Here is a 22,617-nt window from a genome sequence, read left to right on the forward strand (position 1 = left end):
GCGGGGCGATTTGATCCCAACTGTCTCCTTCATGCCCGCACACAGACTCGCTTCCAGCACACGGACTGTTCTTCTTGGCGTTTGGCAATTTGGCATGGTACGGCTCCTGCTCCAGCCTCGCGTCTCGCTCGCGTCTACCGTGTTAGAACTGGAGTAGTAAACTGACGGGTGACGCCGGCAGCCTCTACGGCGGATGTGAACTGATAAATTCCAGCAAATCCGCGCTACGAAACGGGGAGATTTTGTACGTGAGTAGGTAGATGCTACGATAGTTTAGTACACCGGGAACGAGCGAGAAGGATATATCGGTGTAGGGGCCTAGGTCGAGAGGCCACCACTCTACGAGCCTTGAACAGTCTAATCAACCAAGCTATGGTTCACATGAAGCACACCAACAAAAACATCACGATTCTTTTCTATCTAGACCCGTTTGGAACACACGGGAAAAAAAATTCTTCCAGTTGCCATCGAAATTCAGCTTGAAAATGATTCTGCACTAAACTTGTGTGAGATTACTGCCTTCCAAAATCATGTACGGTAGCCACTCCTGTTTCTGATGCAGCTTCTGAATCCTCTGGGCAGCGGCAGGGACCAGATTAATTAACAGCTGTAGGAGCAGTGTTAGATCACACAGACAGATCCGCATTAACCCGGCTCGGGTACACGCTGATCAATGCCAAGATTAGACTCTTAAACTGCAATCTGTGGGATCCGCGTTTGATATGTTCGTCGTGGTAGGAGTAGGGAGTACTGCTAGTACGTACTAGGAACCGGGGGGGAAGAATCAATGTAGGATAGGATACTAGGAGGAATAACTTTTCCCTGACCGTGAACTTGACGTCCTGCAAGCAAAAATCCATGCAGCTTGGCTCGTAGTCGGACTCGGACAAGCGGGGTGGCGATCGGTGAAGGACCAGTCAGGACTCAGGCGGGCGGGCGGCCCCCCCTCAACTGTCATTTTCGCTCCACGGGCCAAAAGCGAGGGGATTTTGATTTGATTTAAATTCCAGATGGGTACAAAAATAATCATCTGAAATGTGACCTTATGGTTTTATTCTGATGGGAATTGGAGGGGGGGTTCGGGCTTCAGAGAGTGAATTTCTTCTTTTTTTTGGGTTGCAGTTGGAAGGATTCTTGCCAGCAGAAGATGCGCTCTTGGAACCTACCGGGGCCCTATGTACCATGTCCCCTCGAGATTGCGTGATGACCAAAAGGGGGGAGTGGTGTATGCTGTCAAGACACAAACACGCAGCTTTTTTTCACATCCCTTTGCATCTCAGTCCCTGACTCTGAGAGGAAAATACAGTACCTCAGCGAAGGCCATGGGCCCTTTTTGACCCTCAGACCTCAGCCTCTTTGCTCTCTCACACACACACACACACCACACCACCCGTCACATTTGACATTTCACACTTCACACATGCACCACTGGAAAAGTCCTTACACTGCATCGGTGGGTGATTTGATCCCAATGAACAGGATGCAAGTCCCCAGGAAAAAAAGAGGGTTATGACAGATAACCATAGTTTACTGGCATTATCCTTTGCCAAAGATCCCCTTCAAGCCTTCATCCCCAAAAAAGCATGGCCAACTTTGTCCATGACAAGGACATCCATCTTGATAATTGATCCCTTGCCCCCTTTGCTAGTATGTGTCAACGTATGCGTGTGTGAGAGCGATAGATGCACAGGTAGAAAAAAAAAGGCAGTCGACATACGTGTTGGATAATCTTGAGAGAGAGAGAGAGAGAACAGAGAAAGGTTTCCTTCGATTTCAGGGGGGGTGAGTAGATGAAGTTTCACGGGAGTAGGGGCAGGTGATGCGCCTAACATGGAAATGGCTCCAGTGGTGGGCAAGGCTGCATTTTCCACATGCATCGTGCATTGGAAGCAGAGGACGTCTGCTTCTGTGCGAGAGGGACTAGAGCTTGAAGTGGAAGAAGCTTATTTTGGGGCAGTGGAGCATGGATGGCTTGGGCTAGAAATGTGGTGACTGCTGCCAAACAGTTCCCCACATGGACCTATTTCCCTCCGTTTGTTTTGGCGGCAAGCTGTCATTCCATCCAACACAATAAGCTTATGCAAACTCGTAATTTTATTCTCCTTTTTACTTGTATGCTTTAGAGAAATAATGGACAGATCGGTGAAGAAGATATCACTTGCCAATAAAACTTGTTCGTAGAGGATCCTGTATGCTAAGACTACTACTCCTAGTTTGGGAGGACCCCAATCGGCTGAAACTGGGCTGCAGCATGCGGGGGTTTGGTCCAGGACTGTCACAAACTTGAGCCCCCAGATTACAACTGGATGGCCGCTGCTTGGTACGGCCAGGGCCACAACAGGCAGCATTCATTCTTCGTGAGGAACTATATTTTATTTCTCAGACTTCTTCTTTTTTCTCTATCTCTACAGTGGCATGACTCTGCAACGAGAAAAACGGCACCGCAACTTGTTTTAGTCTAACATCACGTTAGAAAAAAACATGGCGGCAATAATACAATAATTGTTTTCAGTCTGTCTATTCCTACAGCAAGCTAAGTTTGACATGCTTGGGTAGGTGTGAGGTTTTTTTTAAAGATTATCAATCGGATAAGCACTTTTAATATTCCATTGTGCTTTCACGTGCTTTTATCCTTATTTTCTTGGAAATATACGAGCATGGCATCTATAGCTAGAGTTGTTTTTTTTTCCCGAAACATTATAGCTAGAGTTGTTTAAATATCGATTTGTAGGAAAAAAAAAAGATTGCAACGATCCTCATGCAAAATCAGGGTTCCTAAAAACTAGAAGTGCAAGTTACTGCCTGTTCGCTTTTGAAAGGCATATTTTTCAAATCTAAAAATTCTCTTTTAATAATCTTAATTCAGTCCAACCATCCATCCACTTAATGGTTGTCTCGAGTCCGATGCAGGACTCTTCGTTCTTCCAACCGAGATTGGCTACATGGGCATCAAGAAGGCTAGGCTTAATGAATCGCTTGTTTACGAGGACTAGTTAGAGGCATGATTAAATAGATGATAAGTATAATGATACTCCTTCCGTCCCAAATTACTATTTGTTTTGACTTTTCTAAATACGCAGATTTTGCTATGCATCTAGATATATGCTATGTCTAGATACGTAGCAAAAGCTATGTACCTAGAAAAAGCCAAAACGAATAGTAACTTGAGACAGAGGGAGTAGGTAGGATTGTTTTTCTTGGTCATATATTGTGTCAAGATGAAATAGTACTATCAAAAGAGAATGGAGAGAGTATAAATATTTTGTGCTATTAGGTTGACCCAAAAAGTTGATAAAATGAACTAAGTGGCATATCATTGTAATTCTTGCATCCCTACTAAAAACTCACCTGCATCTAGACACATTACGGTTTAGCACTTGAAACCTTTATAACTTTCCAAATTCTTCCTTGCAACCCTGATCGTCCAACTTAGCTCTTTTGTCCAAGCCTATAGTTTAGCTCTGTTGCTTCACCGTTGCTTAGGTGCCTTGTAATCTAATGTGGATCGAACCAATGTGCGATACTCTCCTCTTAAGCCAAACAAGAACAAAGTTGTCTTGTGAATATTGTCAGGGTGATAAAAAAACTTAAGTTGTGGGTGTTAAAACTGTAAACAAATAGAGATGTGGGTCGGCTTTTGAACCCGGGGTTTTGCGTGTTTATTTTGGGTGCAATATTCTTTTTTTTAAAAAAAAAGAGATGCCATGGAGATTGTTTTCAACACTGCGACTGTGCTCTCTGTTAACATATCAATTTCCTAGGACTCGCTTTCTTCTATAGCACAACAGTTGAGGGGGTGTTTGGATACCAGGTGATAAACTTTAGCAGTGTCACATCGGATGTTCGGATGCTAATTAGGAGGACTAAACATGAGCTAATTACAAAACTAATTGCACAGATGGAGTCTAATTCGCGAGACGAATCTATTAAACCTAATTAATTCATCATTAGCAAATATTTACTGTAGCACCACATTGCCAAATCATGGACCAATTAGGCTTAATAGATTCGTCTCACGAATTAGACTTTATTTGTGCAATTAGTTTTGTAATTAGCATACGTTCAATACTCCTAATTAGTATCAAACATCCTCCTAATTAGTATCAAACATCCCCAAACTTTAGCTGGTGTTACCCAACACCACCTGAGTCAGCTGGTTGGTGCCATAGATGAGATATTGTCTTGTACGGAATTTTTTAAACAACTAACTCAAACTAGATGCCCACGCAATCACGCAGCTAGTATCAGTTGTCTTATTCTGACCTTAATCACTGGTTATAATTTACCCCCTCCTTTCCAAAAATATACTCAATCATTGGTTTATACTAGACCCGAGCATTTTAAGCCCAGCCTGCCTGGCCCATGGGCCCAGACCGAGCCCGATGAGCTTTGGCCCGCCCACGCTAGGCCGGGTGTGGTCGGCGAAAACAAGCTTAAAAAAATTGGGCCAGCCCGAGCCCGTCCAAATAATTAATTTCATTTATTTTTTGACTAAAAAAGAACGGGCGGCCCGACCTAACGCGAGCCCGACCCGAAAACTCAGCCCGACAACACCCATGGGTTGTTCGTGGGCACAAATTTTCGGCCCGAAATGAACTAGACTTTTTGTCGGCTCGAGCTCGGTCCAGCCCGCAAAATGCTCATGTCTAGTTTATACTTAACCATCAATTTATATTTTACTCCCTCTGTTCCAAAAACTTAGTCGAAGATGAAGAAGTTTGATCAAGAACAAATAAAAAATAACCTGCATCTTTTTATTTTTCATATAGGCTCTCCTTTCCTCAATCTTTTTTTTTTAACAAAGTCAGTAGGGGAAGCCTTGACTTTTTTTAGTAATTTAATTCGCTCCCACAAGGAGTCAAATCCAGATCTGCTAGATGCTACTCAGGTGCTCCAATCACTAGGTTAGAGACCCTCTCACTGCTCTCCGCAATCTTCACTAAGCTTTGTAGCATCCTTAACATAAATATCATTCCACTGCAAGACGGGCCTACGTGAGATAGAAAAGTTGTTGCCTTATCTCTTCTCCTCATCTCTTGTTCAAAAGATTCGCTCGCTCCCTCGTCGCTCTCTGCCTCTGCCGCCACCCACCGCTAGTGCCTCGTGCTTGCTGCACTACTCATCCCTGTCGTCCGAGCAACAAGCAGTGGGGCTCAAAGCTAGGCGCGGCTAGGGAACATCATTTTTATGTTATTGTCTATATAATTATTTTGCTATTTGTAGTTAAAATTGAAAAGATTTGACTTTAAAAAAATCTTAACGTAGCTAAATGTAGCTATATTCTCGGACGGAGGGAGTACACACCCTTTTGCTACACGGGAGAAAAAACAAGTTGGCCTATAAGTTGTCCTTTTGATCCATTATTATCTTATGATGCTTGCCTTGACTATGCTAATTTGTTGCAAAATGGCTGTAGATGACATCGGTTCTTCTAATTTACCTTTTTTTTAATGTTTGTTCTAGGTAGTATTCCTTAATTATGGACTATCATATATGCACCATAAAAATACTAACCTATCAAATGTTACACCATAATAATACGAACCTATCAAATCAACAACATAAGTGTTCTCATATTTCACTTATTAAAAGTCAAACTACATAATTATTATCCTTTTCCAATGACTTACTAAATTTCATAAAAGCATTATTAGTTGTCTTGAATATAGTTTTTCATAATTGTGCTTCACATTGACCCTTATTTTTTTAACTTTAATGCCGAATTAAATTGTGATGAGTTGTAATTTAAATGAACTATTTATGTGTATACATTCATCGTGGTGCCATGCATTGTTGTTTTTTCAGGCCATTATTGTCATCGATTACCCTAACAAATGATATATGGGAGAGTGGGTTTTTTCTTCCGGCGGAATACACATTGGTTTAGTTAGGAAACTAAATTGTGATAATTTTAGATTGTAGATAATTTTCATAATTTTATTACCTATTTTAGTTTATTCATTAATTTATTTTAATGTACTCTTCGTTTAGGCATTTGCCTTATTTTTATTCTAAACTTAAGTATTGATTACTCATATTATATGTATTCTTTTTTAACTGTATCTATTAATTGAATTATTTTTGTTCTAAATTTTATCTAGTTATTAATTGTATTTTAGGTTGACTATTGTTTAGTTATTTTTCTTCTCAACCTTTGTCGGAATCAAACTAATGTTTTTATTATTTTAGTTCTTAATTTAGAATGTTTTCCCTTTATTAATTTTATTTGACATCGACGACATTTTGGTTTAATTATCTGACAACCTCTAGCCTTTAGGAGCGAACATGGTGATTTTTTTTAACACGACAAGATAATAGCTAGTTGTCCAATACCATGTGATGTCTAGGTCCACGTGGAAACTTGCAACTATATATTAGAAGTCTATAGAAAGCGTACTTGAAAGACACGTGAGCACCGAAAAGGCACTGCCATCCAGTCCAAGCATCTTCGTGCGCCTTTGCCCTTGTTGGTCAAAAATGGCCGGTAGCTGGATAGGCCATGCCGGAGGCCAGGTAGCCAGTGCATGCGCTGCTCGCCGACGCCGAGCACTTCCGCTGCCAGTTCCCCAGCGCAGCAGATCGTCGTCAGCCCAAGTGCGAAAAGGATCCCCCCCACCCAAAGACGATCACGTGACACCAGCTAGTAGTGCCGTTGTGTCGCCTTTTCCGTCCCTGCCTCCGGCCCCCTTTCTCGCCGGAGGCATCGCAGCAGCCGGCCAGCCCCTCTCTGTTGGCATGGACGGCCTCCACGCCTCCGTCTCCCGCCCATACCTGCGCTGATGTGTCGACGACAAATCGCATTTTATCATGTAATATTCTCGTCTCACCGGGCTTTGCAATTCACGATCCGCAGGTAGAACACATGCACGGGCCGGGCTTGCACATCAACTGTTTTTCCGTCACGTCTGGTCGTTTCTTCCTCGTCGTCGTCGTCGCCGATCGATCGATCGCCGGTGTCCGGTGACCAGTGGGCTCTCCATGCATCATCACACAGCAAGTTTTCGACACGGCGATTAGGGCGAACAGTGGCTGAAAACTACGGGTCTACAGCCCGATCGACCGACCCCATGCACAGGCCATCATATAGCTCCGCTAGAACACGAACAGGTCAGGTCGTACGATCGATCGGGACGCCGGGGAGCAGTGGCCCAGCTCTCGAGCTCTCCCACTGTCCGCTCTCGCCAGAGGAAGAGACAAATAAACCTGCGGCTGCCATGGGTCTAAGCACGGAAAGGGATCGGAGGGCGTGTCGACGACGTCGCCGTCGTCGTCGACCAGTAGCGGCGGTATAGTAGTAGCCCATGCATGATTGGCGGCATGGCGTAGGGCGCCTGTTCATGACACGAGATGCATGAACGTAACGCGCGCGCACGTCTTTATGAGAGATAGAGGCTCTGGGACCGGGCGGCCAAAGAAATGTGGAATCCTCCACGACTCGTTGCGGATCGATCGGCACAAGTGATGCAGTGAAAAGAAAAGGAAAACATGTGCGCCTCGATCGAACATTTGGTGCTAGGAGGGAAATGGGAAACAAAATTCGAGTCGAACAGGACTTCGCCGGAGACGGCGACACATATGTTTCATATGGGCAAGTAGAGAGACCAAGTTGCGCGTGTCTGAAATCACAAAGAATCATTTGTGGAAGATAAAGATTCACCACACATGCACACAGTAGCTAATTAGCATCGTACTCAGCGTCACATTTTATAGTTAATCGTGCAACAAAAAAAGAGAGGGCTGGTATCGTGCTCCTGTTTACCATTTTACCAACACAAGCACATCTGGTCACTGAAAAGCCTGGGAACCTCTGACAGAAAGCTGAAAGGCACCCAGCAGCCATGGCATGCACTTTCCCCATTTAACTGAACCACGCATACTGCGGTGCCAGCCCCCGAGAATTGCAAATCCTGGCGACCTGAAGGGCGCGCGCAGCTTTTCTCAGCTCCCCCTTCTCGATCACTCACCACCGCTAAGCTTTGCTCACCATGGCCGGCTGCCCCTTCTGCTGCCGCTGCAGCAGATGAGCTGCTGCGCCACTGAACAGTGGATGTCAAGAGATTCGCCTTTGGACTGTAACTGTCAAGTGTTACTTCGGCGCTCTTTCTACAGCGAGATGGCGACCGTCTCGCATGCATTTAAACAGCATGGGAGGGGGTGGATGGAGATGGAGGGGGGAATCTGTGTTTACGTGCATGCGAAATGAAAAACATATCCTCCAGCCTTTGAGATGAAATTCAGTAGAAAGCCCTTTTTTTTTTACTGACGAACAAACCGTGACAAGGCCTCTCGTGCCGTGCAACTTGACTTTCACAGTGAGTGAGAAGGAGAAGGCTGGGTCAATCCTCACGTCGATCCGTGCCGTCCCTTGCCTTGATCCGACGGCTTGTCAAACTTTCCCGACCCCCATGACACGATGCAGTGAGAGCTGTAGAGGAAAAACCATCTCAGTTCAATTTCGACACCTACCCTCCTGGAGACGCCGCACTGTGTCTCACTAACTTCGTGGCCCTGCCTGAGGACACTGGACAAGACAACAGTAGCTCATAAGCATACGAGAGACGTATGAGGCCGCCGTATGCAAAGCCATTTGACATAAAGAAGCATGTGTACACGTACCCGTGGTAACAGTCCGCCTTTTGTTTTATACGGAGGAGCACGACTGCACGAGATCCTGAGCATCGTTGCATGCGCAGCATACCTGACTTTCCTGAGAATGACGAGATATAAAGCCTTTCCTCACTAACTGAATCAGCTTTAGCATTTGAAAAAGAACTAATTAAAGAGAGATTGATGAGATGGCAAGGGTCACAATCATACTTAATGATTGTATTGTAACTGCACCATCAGCTTTACCGTGTGTCTGTCTAAACTCTTAGAGCTTTGAGAGGTAATAAACTCTGAACTCAGAGCTTTTGCAACCCCAAACTCTAAAACTTTCAAGTTTTTACGAAGTACTCCCTCCATCTCAAATTATAAGTCGCTTTGATTTTTTGGTACATCTACTTTGCTATGCATCTAGACATATTGTTATATCTATATGCAAAGCAAAGTGAATGTATCAAAAAAGTCAAAACGACTTATAATTTAATTTGGGATGGAGGGAGTACTTCAGGATGGAACCACATACTACTTCATGATTAATTGATAGATGCAGCAGCATAATGTGCTGCATGCGCAGTGCAACCAATGCAAGCTCTCGCTCGCGACGCATCAATGCCGCCAACGCGGCGCCGCCTGGTCCATCCTCACCGGATAATCTCCGAAGATCTCGAGCCCGGCACGGCCAGGCCCCCCCAGGCAGAAGGATCGACACCGCATCGCCGAGGAGATCGAGCGACAGAGACACAGCGGCGACGTCGGAACACGTACCAGCTGATCACAAAGACCTAACCTAACCACACTGTATCGCAGTCCAACGCGATGGCAACGGCGATCGAGTTGCCGAGATACGCACGAGATCATGGCCCCTGCCTGCGTCGTTGTTCGGTAACAGTCGCGGCATGCAAATTGTTCTTGGGATGCTATGCTTCCAGGTACGGTGTAAATGGACAGCTGAATGACAACCAACAACAGCGCCGTACGTACCCCCGGGCTGCTGCTGTTCTTGGCGCCAACGTTATCCCAGGCATCTAACATCTAACGACGTAGGGTCCATGCATCCCTCCCGGCCGGTCCAGAGCGTCTTCTCGCAGCAGGCTGATCATGGCGGTAAACAGGGCGAGCCGTTGTATCCTTGCTAGGGCTCAGTGGCTCACTGCAGGTGCACAGGGTGTGGTGGTACCTTTGGGGGTATGATTATCGGATCCCTACTATAATTATTGGATGAACACTTTGGTGTAACCCCACTCATGATTAAAGCGGGAATTTCCCGCGGTACGGTTTTGGATGAACGGCATCGGGTCGCATAATTGGATCCGCGGCGTACTTTGTGATTAGTACATATTGATTCTTATCTTTTGGTGCGTGAGCGCAAACGTAAGCATATATGAAGCATCAGCATGTGTTTAAGGTGCAGGGTAAGTTCGCTCGACTGCGTGTTTGAGAAGAAAAAAATCCATAGTGCAGAAACTAGCAATGTTGCTGTTCACTTTTTTTTTAAAAAAAACGAGGATGTTGTTCATATGTTCAATATCTATGGCAATTTCCAGAATTCCATTGCTGCCATGTCCAAAGAGAGAAAGGTTGGGTGGCGATCCACGCACCAGTGCAGAGCTAACAGCAAGACCGTGCACAAGGCATCAACTCAACTCAAATCAAAGTGCTCAGGGGGTCAGGGTATGGCCATTCAACTGAGGGACCTGCCACTGAACTGGACGCCAACACCTACTACTGCCTAGCGACTACGAGTATGCTCCCTGAAAAAATGATGGCCAGGGGGACACAAGTGTCACCTCACCAACTCACAGATCCTGCTACCGCTAGCTAGGCTTCTCTTCATCTCCCCACCCGCCCATCTTTACAGAGGGGAATGCACATGGAAAAGGGAGAATTATTGGGGGGCACGGCACCAGGGCCGCTTGTTCCTTCTCACCCATTGGTTCTCTGACCGCCCTGACTGATGGATTCCTCACCGAGCAGCAACGGTGCCGGCATCAGTCCATGGGGTTTGGTTGGTCACGGCCGCAGGGGACGAAAGAGATCTCCCGGCCATGGGAAAAAATAACAGCAGTCAGGTCAGGAAAGACGCGGCCACAGCTTGTTGGGGCAATTATTTGAAGGGTGCTCAAGAACAAGAAGGGCTCGCCGGATAGGGGGTGTGCGAGCACAGTTTGGGAGGTGGCTACACACACATGCACTTGGGAAACCTAGGGCTGTGTACGCTTTTCCTGCTTTGTGCAAAAATGCAAGGCTGATGTAATGCATTTATGATTAAATGTTTGGTACAATGCATGCTGCTTCAATAGTGGCATATCTCTATCTATGTTCCTTGGCTGCAGTTTCTAAATTAAAGTCAAGAGTGAAGCGTCAGAAGAGAAAAGTAACTGGTGGAAGCAAATGTAGAGGTGTTTGTTTCTTTAGCACCTCCTAAAATTTCTGTCACATCGAATATTTAGATACTAATTAGTAGTATTAAACATAGACTAATTATAAAACTAATTGCATAGATGGGGACTAATTTGCGAGACGAATCTATTAAGCCTAATTAGTCCATAATTTGACAATGTGATGCTGCAGTAAACATGTGCTAATGATGGATTAATTAGGCTTAATAGATTCTTATTAGCTTCCATCTGTGTAATTAGTTTATAATTAGCTCATATTTAGTCCTCATAATTAACCTCCAAATATTTGACGTGATATGAATTTTAGTGAGGACTAAAGATCCAAACACCCTTGTAGTCAAAATCTTATCGAAACGCACAAGGCACATACTGTGTGCAATGAATCTAGATAGCAGATTAGCAATGATGGGTTCAATTGACTTCCTCATATGTATTCACTTTCTCGTGTTATCTCCCATAGCCGTGAGCCCGTGAGGCCGTGACTACACTGTTTTGCATTATGACTCATACACAAAACCTTGAAAAACAAATGACTCCTATGAGCTCTGACAGTGAGATTTTCCATTTCCCTCTGCATAGACTCCTTCGTCCAACCAGAGTTAGGCCTTGTTTAGTTAGCTAAATTGGGAGGTGCCAAATTACCGTGCTGGCACTGTAGCACAATGTATCGTTTCGTTTGTATTTGTGAATTATTGTCCAAACATTGACTAATTAGGCTCAAAAGATTCGTCTCACAAAGTACAACAAAACCGTGCAATTAGTTTTTAATTTTATCTACATTTAGTACTCCATGCATGTACCGCAAGTTTGATGTGATGGAGAATCTTCTTTTTGCATAGTGACAAAGTTGGAAGTTGGGGGTGAAGTAAGCACGGACTTATTCCAAGAGTAAATAGCTCTGCTGCCTTGTTATTAATTGTCTGAAGGACTTTCCATTCAAAAAACATTATCTGAAGGACTAGGACGTGCAGCTATCGTAATGATGATCAAACCACACAGCACAAACAGTTAAGTAGTTAACTGGCAATTTTGATACTTATCGCGCCATCTCATTCAGTTTTAATTGTGAAAACAATGCAACTGGGATGTCGTTGAAATTATGCCTGCTAGATAGCATTGTTTGTACTTTTGTAGTTATGGTCTTATGAACAAGTTAAAATGACATCACTTTCAGGAAGCTTGTTATGCCAGCTGTCCGCAGTCTGGACTCCAGTTTCAAATTGGTGCTTATGATTGCTGACATAAACAAAGCGAACTAGCCATGTGTTTGTCAATGACAAATTAAAGGACCTCTGACCATTCACGATAGCTTAGTTACCTTTCTGGAGAGGGTTAAATCTTGTTCCAGAAGTAGACAGAGGTCTTGTTTAGTTGTCAAAATTGAAAGTGTTAAAATTACTGTGCCGGTACCGGTACTGTAGCACACTGTATTGTTTTGTTTGTATTTGTGAATTATTGTCCAAACATTAACTAATTAGGCTCAAAAGATTCGTCTTGCAAAGTACAACAAAACTGCGCAATTAGTTTTTGATTTCATCTACATTTAGTACTCCATGCATGTACCGCAAGTTTGATGTGACGGGGAATCTTCTTTTTAGCACTATGCAAAAAGAAGATTCCCCATCACATCAAACTTGCGGTATATGCATGAAGTAATAAATGTAGACGAAATCAAAAACTAATTGCACAGTTTTGTTGTACTTTGAATCTTTTGAGCCTAATTAGTCAATATTTGGACAATAATTCACAAATACAAACGAAACACTACAGTTGCGCATTTATGGCAAAATGCTAATTTTGCCACTCCCAAATTAGGAACTAAACAAGGCCTAAACAAGGGCAGAGTCCACCAAACAGATGAAGCCTCAGAAGTCAAATCTTGTTCAAGAATCCTGGAATAAGAAAAGCGTAATCAGTCGACGGATAACAAACACTAAGATCAGACACCTGCAACTGCAATTCATTGTGTGGTTCAGAATACATTTTCTGAATTCACAACTCCATTATTATTTCAGAACGAAGTGCTGAAAGCAATTCACAACTCATTCTTCATTAGCCCTAAAGAAAAACTCAACCTTCATTACAAGAAACAAATGAATCGCTGGAAATATCAAAACAACATATGTGGTTATAAGGCAAGTCATGTTCAAGTGGGTTTGTCAGATAAACAACTCATTACTTCAGAATGTTGGACACTAAAGTTATCATCATTCATTCATCAGGTGGCACTTAGCTAGTTGGCATTAACCCACAAGATGCCAATGACACAATCCCCATCCCAGTGTGAGAGCACTCGCAGAATGCCAGAGTCATCTTCCTTCAGAGATGAACGAACAAGCTTAGCCACCGGTGGGCCTGACAGGAACACCAGTTGGCCGGACGCCCGCGGGCATGCGGAGTCCAGTTAATGCCCCGGCGAGCCCGCACACCGAAGCGCGCGACGCGAGCATCAGACAGCACCTCTGCAGTGGAATTGACCGGCGATCAAGTACAGGCAGCACGTCTGCAGTTGATTTGACCAACACGCTTGCCGCTCGCAAATCGGGGCGGACAGAGGGTACGAACGAGGGAAAAGGACCGGCACAGGAGCCGATGACCCACCGCGAAAGTACTGGTGCTGGTAGTGGAAGAAGCATCTACGGCCGAGAGATCTTATCGTGCCACTGCAATCAGAGAGGAGGAGATTGACTGGAGCGCGCAATGGGTGCTCTTGGTTCCTGAGGATTTTTCTTTGCTGAATTGGTTACCGAATCTTTGGTAGCAGTTGCAAAATTTGGTCGGAGGTTAGGAGCAGCAAAATCCAATGCAAATGCGGTGATTTCTTCTGTTTCGGAATGAGAGGCAATCGTAGTACTAGTTCATATATGCAACCACGCGCGACTGATCTGCGGTTTGCTTGGAGGGAAGCAATGGCAATCACTCCGTCAGGATCAAAAGCCTATGGCGGCGAGGGTAGAATACGGATCACGAAACAAAGATCCAGAAGAGAATTGGGGAAGGATCTAAGAAAATAAGAAATCAGTGGCAGCCCATTTAGTCCAGTGCAATTTCAGCCCGGCCCGGGGTGGAAACGACAAACGAGGAGCAGCCGTGGCTGCAGAACCCCCTCAAAAAAAAAAAAAAAGCCGTGGCTGCAGAAGCTTCCGCTTTCATCGTACAAAGGCGTAAACTAAAAGAGCCGCGCCACAACCGCTCGTGCGCCCACTTCGGGCTCGAACCCGACCGCACGTTCGCGCCCGAGACAACGCACACGAACCGCCCGACCCAGCTAGTTCCCCGTCTCGGTCCTTCTAGGCTTCTAGCACCTCCGCCCGCCGCCGGCGAGGCGAAACCCTAGCTCGCCTCCATGGTCGGCCACGGCCACGCCTCCGGCGGCAAGCGCAAGCGCGGCCGCAAGCCCAATCCGCGGGCGCCCGACTCCCCCGATGACAACCACAACCACCACCACCCTGCGCCATCCTCTTCGCCCCTCGCCACCGCCGCCGCCGGGGCGTCGGACTCCCCCGACCCCGAGCCGGCCTCGTCCTCCCCCGCGCTCCGCCACCGGGGCCGCAAGTCCCGGCGCGTCCGCAACGAGCCGCCCTCCGAGGCCGATGCCGCCCACTCGCCCTCGCCTCCGCCGCGGCGGGGCGGGCCCAAGGGGGCGCCCAACGGTGGGGCGGAGGCGGCGGAGCCGTCGCGGCGGGAGCTGGCTGTGAGCATGGTGGAGGTGCCCGCGGCGATGGAGCCCCTGCGGTGGGAGCAGGTCGTGAAGGTGATGCCGTCGATGGACGCCGTGGTGAAGGTGTTCTGCGTCCACACGGAGCCCAATTTCTCGCTGCCGTGGCAGAGGAAGCGGCAGTACAGCTCCAGCAGTAGCGGGTTCATCATTGGGGGCCGCAGGGTGCTCACCAACGCCCACTCGGTTGAGCATCATACCCAGGTCAAGCTCAAGAAGCGCGGCTCGGACACTAAATACCTCGCTACTGTCCTTGCCATAGGAACCGAGTGTGACATTGGTATGTATGACTGGACTAGCCTGATTGTCACCATTTTAGCTGTGAAGTATTTTAAAATTGACATATACCTTTTTAATGTGAACTAATAGTTGTAGTTGTACTTGCGATAGTTGAAGCTTGATGCTTGCAGTATCTGACAAAATGGCAATGTTCTGTAGGTGTAGGCCTGAAAGGTAGCAGCTCTTTCGTTGCTATCCAATGTCAATTACATTTTGAATTAAAGATGTGTCAAACTGTTAATGACTTCTTACTTTTCACATTAGAAGATCATTGTCTGCTTGGTTCTTTTGTATAATGTTGATATGCGAATATAGGATGCCTGCTACAATATGAGAGCTGTACATGCTACATTTATGTGTCTTTGGTCATATAGAATTGCATGCTAGTAAGTGTGAACCTAAGTTGAACAGGTGCATTGCAAGTTTGGGTTGAAGAATATAATAAAATCACGCAATTGTTCTGGCGGATAAGAAGATTATAGGGAAAATTTTACTAGAGCTTGTTTGTATGCACCCCTCCAAACTGAGATCTTAGCACTGTCATGAAGCCGTGTTGGTCCATCAACTAGATCGGATTAAATATTCAAATAACGCTTTGCCAAAATTTGCAGCTTCTTCTAACAAAAAGATTCCCAATAAATGAACTTTGTTGTTTAGTTCATTAACCACAATTGAGCTTTCTATTACAGCAATGTTAACTGTTGAGGATGATGAATTCTGGGAAGGGGTTTTGCCTGTGGAGTTCGGGTCACTGCCAGCACTCCAGGATGCTGTAACTGTTGTTGGTTACCCAATTGGAGGCGATACTATCTCGGTGACTAGTGGTGTAGTATCTAGGATTGAAATTCTGTCATATGTTCATGGTTCTACAGAGCTTCTTGGGTTACAGGTATTTATTTTATTATATTTTGCATACTTTTACGTATAGCTTTGCTTTTTCATACATGGAACTACAACTAACCTCCTTTTTGAAAACTTATGTTTCCTGTATATTACTCATGAACAGATAGATGCAGCTATAAATTCAGGAAATTCAGGTGGGCCTGCTTTTAATGACAAGGGTAAATGCGTTGGTATAGCTTTTCAATCTCTTAAGCATGAAGATGCAGAGAACATTGGCTATGTCATACCCACCCCTGTTATCAAGCACTTCATTGAAGACTACGAAAAATCCGGAGAATACACAGGTACCTTCCTGTTCTATTTTCGTATAGCCTATTTTCTTGAGACATGCATCCATGGTCTGTGTGATGGGACTTGAATCCAATGAATGTTTGTTTGCGTAGGAACATCTTATTCTTGTCTATCAGCTAGCATGCCATTATGGTTGCGAGGACTGATGTTATAGTCAACATAAAACTCAAGAGTTCTTTGGCCGTGCACACATTACAGAGAAATAGCTGCTTTCTAGACAAAAATTGTAACTTAACTCTGTTTACCATCTTGGAAAAAAGGAATTAGTATTGCCAAATGTCAATTCTATAGTGCACCATAACCTTTTGGAGGCATGTAAAAATAGTTTGAGCTTCATCATTAGACTAAAACTGTCAAATATTCATTTCATTGGTAGATCTGAGATGCTCCCCAGTGGTAAAGAACAATGACCAGCGAGCTTGTGAAAAAAACACTCCCCTGTCTGTGCTTAGCTCTAATTGTGTCAAAATCTTTCTAGTTCAAAGAAATATTTGTATCATTTTGTGCTCTACATGGGGATTAAACTTTCCATTGCATGGGTTGGTTGTTCTTCCTTTGGCCTGGTTATCATTGGTGGGGATCCTTTTCATATCCATAAATTATTGTAGTCATTCTCATAGTACTTCTGATTGTACTTTGTACTCTGATGTGTACTCCTTTTTGCACCTATGTTCTTCTGGATCAAGTTGTATGTGATTTGCTAATGTTATGTTGCAGGTTTCCCTATACTTGGTATAGAATGGCAGAAAATGGAAAATCCTGATCTCCGCAAGGCAATGGGAATGAAATCTGACCAAAAGGGTGTTCGTGTACGAAGGGTTGAGCCAACTGCTCCTGAATCTGGATGCCTCCATCCTTCTGATATTATCCTTAGCTTTGACGGTATTGATATTGCCAATGATGGTACAGGTTAGTCCTTGCTTCACACGATTGCATATGTGATTTTCACTATTTTTGTGATTTAATAACTTGTCTGCAATGGTAAAGAGATTTTGTATTACAAGTGCTCTTGATGTAAAAGCTGTTCTGTCATCGGATGTTCTCCAATGATGAGGCAACGACGTAGTCATTATTTTCAATTTCATTTAGATAACTGATTAGAAGTTGTATACCATTTTTATGGTGCACTTGTAGTTAATGAACCTGATTATGGTGATTAGATTTTAGTCTCATGTTTCTATTCAAATATGCTCTTGCTCTATGCATGTTGGAGATATGGGATAACTCAACGGTCTTGAACTTTGTATATTTATATCTTCCCATCCAGGTTAACTTACCATATCATGTTATCCAGTTAAAATCCAATGAGAAAAATTGAGTAAATGGTTTCTTCTTGCTCTTTCTCATTCCCTGGTCATCCAGTTCCTTTTAGGCATGGTGAGCGCATTGGATTCAGCTACCTTGTTTCTCAGAAGTACACTGGTGAGAAGGCACGTGTGAAACTACTGCGCAACTCAAAAATTCATGAATATAACATAAAGCTAGCAACCCACAAAAGACTCATTCCAGCTCATATCAAGGGAAGGCCTCCGTCATATTACATTGTTGCTGGCTTTGTTTTTACGGTCGTGTCTGTTCCATATCTTCGATCTGAGGTATGCTGTCTTTTTTCTCCTATGCCTTTTGGTCTGAGTTACGAAATAATCAAGACAGTAAATCTTTGTTTGTCTGTTACATTTCCTGCTCGCTGCTTCATGTGTGTTTTAACCTCAGTGCTCTTTAAAAGACAACTCAATAGCTGCTAGAGAAGCCCATCTATAGCTGTCCACTTTACGGGACAGGTTATTTATTTATTTATTTATTGCACTTAAGTTGTTTTCTGTCATGCTAGAGATTTTCTATTCCTGGAGCAGCTATCTTCATATTACCAAACTTCAGTTCCTTTTCATGGAGTAGCCACTTCTCACCCCTGTACAATTTGATATGCCATAAATGTCTTTGGAATCATGTTTTGGCCATTTCCCGCTGTGCAAATTGGTGCCGTTTCTTCTTCCACTTCAGATTTATGGGGTAGAAATTTTGATCCTATTGACTAACTAAAGTGCTATCTGCCAGTATGGAAAAGACTATGAATATGATGCCCCAGTCAAGTTGTTGGACAAGCACTCGCATGCAATGGCGCAGTCTCCTGATGAGCAGCTTGTGGTGGTCTCACAGGTATTTTCTTTCTATCTGAATGGGTCATGCAAACTTTCATTTACAAAAGGTTGTGTTTGGAAGGCAGCCGCAGCTCACCGCGTTAAGGTTCGGCGTGCCACAATCGTTTAGGCAGCCGTTTGATTTCTGATGCATGTTAGGCTTGCTGCAGAATGTTAGCCATGTCACCCGTAGTTTGCTGCAGAAATTGATGCCGAATTGTCCGCAACAGCTGTATGTTGCGGCACGCCCGATGTTAGCGTGGTCAGTTATGGAAATGATCCAAACAGACCCAAAAGCACAGCTAATCCATTTCTATTTGCTCTGGAGCTTATTGTACAATTAATACTAATTTTATTTTCTGATGAATGTTTCAGGTGCTTGTGTCAGATATAAATATTGGTTATGAAGATATTGTCAATATTCAGGTAACAGTGGCTTCTATAACATGAACTTTGTGTATTTGCAGGATTTTTGCATGAAGTTACTGCTAGTAAACCAATAGATATACTTAATAACTTTTGTCTGCACCCCATGGTTATGCTCACACTGCATCAATGGTCAAAGGATCTGTTGTGCTCCCTTTGGCCTTTTTGTGTGCATGCCAATCTAATATTTGAAATTTATTTATTTATTTGTGTTAAGATAGAACAAGGACAGACTACATAAGCATGCTTGTGAACAGTTTGTTCACACTTCACAATAATATATAGCCTCGTGTAAGAGCAAAAATCAGCGATCGAAATAATGTACAGGATATTGCATCATCTAAATAAAGTACCTTTTGAACAGGTATATTTCAGCAGTAACACCAGTGTTTGTTTGAAGTTTAGTATGTCTATTGAAACTTTCTTAGTGCCGTTTGTGATTGATAATAATGACATGCAGCAATTTCAATATTTTGTGTTTTTAGAGGGTGCAGTATATGCTGCTCTTTTCAGATTTAATCATTTGCTATTATGTTATTTATAGGTTCTTGCCTTCAATGGCACACCTGTTAAAAACTTGAAGCACCTAGCGACAATGGTGGAAGAGTGCAACGAGGCATTCTTGAAATTTGATCTGGACTATGATCAGGTATCTGACGCTCAAACAAAAGCTTGGTTAACCTTGTTCTCGTCCTCTTATTTCATTATCAAATTTGTCATTCGTTTTGGTTAATGCTTCTTATGATCTTGCAGCTCGTTGTTCTGGAGACGAAAACTGCAAAGGCTGCAACTCAGGATATTCTGACAACACATTGTATACCTTCGGCTATGTCAGAAGACCTGAAGAGCTAAGGAAAGAGATGCTGGCTGGTACAACCAGATGATCCTACAATCCTTTCTGGGACTGGAACATGCTTCACATTGTTGATAGGTGCAGCTCCGGTTTCACGAGACGCACTGAACGAAATCCATTGCAGGTGAGGTTCTGCATGTGGAAGAGTGGAAACTCGAATGTATCTTGTCGGCACCAAAGAAAGCATAGCAAGCATAACATACTCTCAAAAGTCAGATCGATGAGACTGAATGGCGCATCGAGTCATTCAGGAGCGGTAGTAGGATAGATGAAGAAAACAAAGTTTTGCTCGTATTCCATTTATTAAGTCCACATCCGGAAAGTCATCATGAGGAATGTAGCGTATCCCCATTTGCCATGGTTGGTCTGATGATACTTTCACTTTGTGTGGTCCGGTTGTCAAGAGCATACTTTTCTGTATCATCATTTCTTTGTTGTGCGGAGTACTCAAAGTTCTTCCCGGCAAAATCGTATCTTGGGTGGCTTTAATTTGCTTGCGCCAGTTTTCTGTGTCCTCGATTGACCTCGGCTGTTATGATGTCAATTGCAACCAAAGTGACCTGACTTCGAGCTCAAGGAAGAAGAGGATTCGCTTGGGCCCTGGGCGCGTCTCGATTGCTGAACTTTTACTCGCTTGGTGTTGGTGTGGTGTATCCCTTCGTTTGGACGCAAATCCTCCATGCTTCGGTGTCCCCTGTTTGGCACGATCCTGGTTGGTCGCTTGTGTGATTCCCGTCCCTTTCGCTGCCACTCGCGCTCGCATCCAAATTGTACGAGCGTTGACAGGTCGGGAAATGCTTGGTCTCTACGTAGCCTTTTTCTGCGTGTCGTATCGTTGGTATTGGCCGCTACTCGCGCACGGACCTGGCCATATGTGTGACAGCGATAGCACAAGAGCTCTGTTGCTTGGAAATGGCAAGCTCGTGAACTGGGAGCACGATTGGCTAATCGAACATGTGTTTCTAAATGGCAAGCTCGTGAACTGGGAGCACGATTGGCAAATCGAACTTCTGTTTCTCTGTCCTAGTCCTAGGTAATACATGTCATCAGTCTGTACATCACAGGATAAGGATTTGCTCCTCATTTCCTCCATTTTTTTGATTGGTAAGGATGTTTTTGGTGATGGACCAAGTTATCCTTTTATATCTTACGTGAAGTCAAAGATCAAATGATCGGTGAATACTCTGGTTTACCCACTACTAAACACTGGGTCACGGTTCACCCACCCATTAGGGCCGTGACAGCCGGCAGGTTCTGCCGTGAGCAGTAACAATCTGCGTTACATCCCAGGACATGGATCTCCTTGGCGTGAGCGCCGGCAGGCCGAGCAGCGACTGGCGCAGAGCTCCAGCGATGCAGGCGCACGCGCTGTGCGCCGGCAGCGCCACGCCAGGTGAGGTGATGGGCACAGCGCGACACCACATGGCCATGCCCGTGCCTTGCGGCCGTGCGTCGTGCGCGCGCATCGCCGCGTCGCCTTGCCATGCCACACGCCCACACCCACACCCACACCCACACGCTGCGCGAGGCGCTGGCTCGCTGTGGTGTGGCGCAACGGGCAGTCGGGCACCCGGCACCAGCGGCACGCGGTGCCCCGTCGCCACGTGAGTACGTGTAGGTGCGTGACGCCTGCCGCACCCCGGCACCCGCACCGCCGACGCCCTGCCGGTGCCATGCATGCGGCCGCTGCCGAAAAAGTTATGGAGCCGGCCACGCCGCGGCTGCAGCGCCTCCCCGGACTGGAGCGCGCCTGTATTAACGCCAGGGGGACACCGCTCCTGTGTCCTGGCAGTTTGCACAGAGCAAACGCTGTTTCAGATATCACAAGTTGTTTTTGAGTTCACATTTGGCTCTCCAAACTTGAATGGTGGTCGTTTGTTGTTTATTCCGTCCAGGTCGTATAGAAGATCTCTTGCTGTCTTGCATGCGTATCGCCGCCCGGTTTTGAGTGCGACGATTATTACGTGGATACTAGCTTTTTGTGAATGATTTTGTCCCTGTCATCATGTGAGTTTCGCCGTACCATGGGGTCATATCATATCATGTTTGCACTTCAGCGCCCAACCCAACTACGTACTCCGATATAACTAGCCCTCGTGATTCATATGACTTCTGGTGAAGATCTCAGCCATCAACGCACCGTCAACCGCAGATCAAAACAATAAAAGTTCGACTCATTAAGATTTGGACCGCATAAACTTTGGCTGATCAAGTTTTAGTGAAACCAAGATCTTGAATACATTTCGTTTAAAAAAACAAGATCTTGAATATGCTTTTTTTTTTTTACTTTGCTTGGTGTCAACAGGTCTTTTTCGCAACCATTAGTAGTCACTATTCATTGTTCATTCCTTGACATGCTTTTTTTCCCCTCATACTGAAGCTGTGTGACAATGAGTTTTCTACTTTTCTCTATATACTGTATGCCCGCAGAGAAATGTTGCGATAACTTTAATAAATGATCTAAGAATTTTGCTTATAGGCCTAGACTCCAGGAAAATGCCCAAATCATGTCCTCCACTACTCCTATAATATGCCTTTATTCCAATCACGTGTAGAGAATAATGGCAATGGATTTATATCTAAGAAAAAGGACCTAATTTGTGAGTGGAGGATGTAGTCACAAAAAAGGTCTGAGATATGGCCAAGATAGCCGAGAAAGAGAGCTTTTTGGCAGACATTGTACCAACCAAATTTGTTGACTTCAAATACATACTACGTAGCTATTCTACAAGTTCAAATTAGAGACAGAATAATAACTCCTACCTTTCAATGCATGTAAAAAAGAATGGATTTTTATTCTTAATCCAGTTATAGGTTTGCAACTTTGCATCTACGCCTCTCACCTCCTCACGAACATATTTCTATGGGCACTAAGTATTTTTTAATTACATGATCATTTCTCATTGCAAAGTTGGATCTTCCATACAAAATTATGCTAAAATGGGACTTTTTCCCAAGTTCATGAACCATGATGTAACTCCTTCTATCGAAACGAATAGAGACCAT

At 44.6% G+C, this 22,617-nt stretch overlaps 1 protein-coding gene across 1 annotated transcript; it reads left to right on the top strand.

Annotated features, from left to right (window-relative positions):
* Positions 1 to 14,240: 14,240 nt before the first annotated feature.
* On the top strand, positions 14,241 to 20,100 carry LOC117852993 (protease Do-like 9). The gene is made up of 9 exons (XM_034735329.2): positions 14,241 to 15,001; positions 15,690 to 15,889; positions 16,007 to 16,187; positions 16,912 to 17,103; positions 17,557 to 17,789; positions 18,250 to 18,351; positions 18,708 to 18,758; positions 19,303 to 19,407; positions 19,512 to 20,100. Exons 1-9 carry the CDS (start codon positions 14,350 to 14,352, stop codon positions 19,608 to 19,610), a joined length of 1,815 nt encoding a protein of 604 aa, XP_034591220.1. The 5' UTR covers positions 14,241 to 14,349; the 3' UTR covers positions 19,611 to 20,100.
* Positions 20,101 to 22,617: the final 2,517 nt, after the last annotated feature.

The sequence above is a fragment of the Setaria viridis genome, chromosome 4, assembly GCF_005286985.2.
Source record: "Setaria viridis chromosome 4, Setaria_viridis_v4.0, whole genome shotgun sequence".
NCBI lineage: Eukaryota > Viridiplantae > Streptophyta > Magnoliopsida > Poales > Poaceae > Setaria > Setaria viridis.

Coding starts and splice junctions, on each gene's coding strand:
- LOC117852993 (XM_034735329.2), top strand. CDS start 14,350: ATGGTCGGCCACGGCCACGCCTCCGGCGGCAAGCGCAAGCGCGGCCGC. Junction 17,104..17,556: donor TATTGCCAATGATGGTACAG/GTTAGTCCTTGC, acceptor CTGGTCATCCAG/TTCCTTTTAGGCATGGTGAG. Junction 19,408..19,511: donor TTGATCTGGACTATGATCAG/GTATCTGACGCT, acceptor ATGATCTTGCAG/CTCGTTGTTCTGGAGACGAA.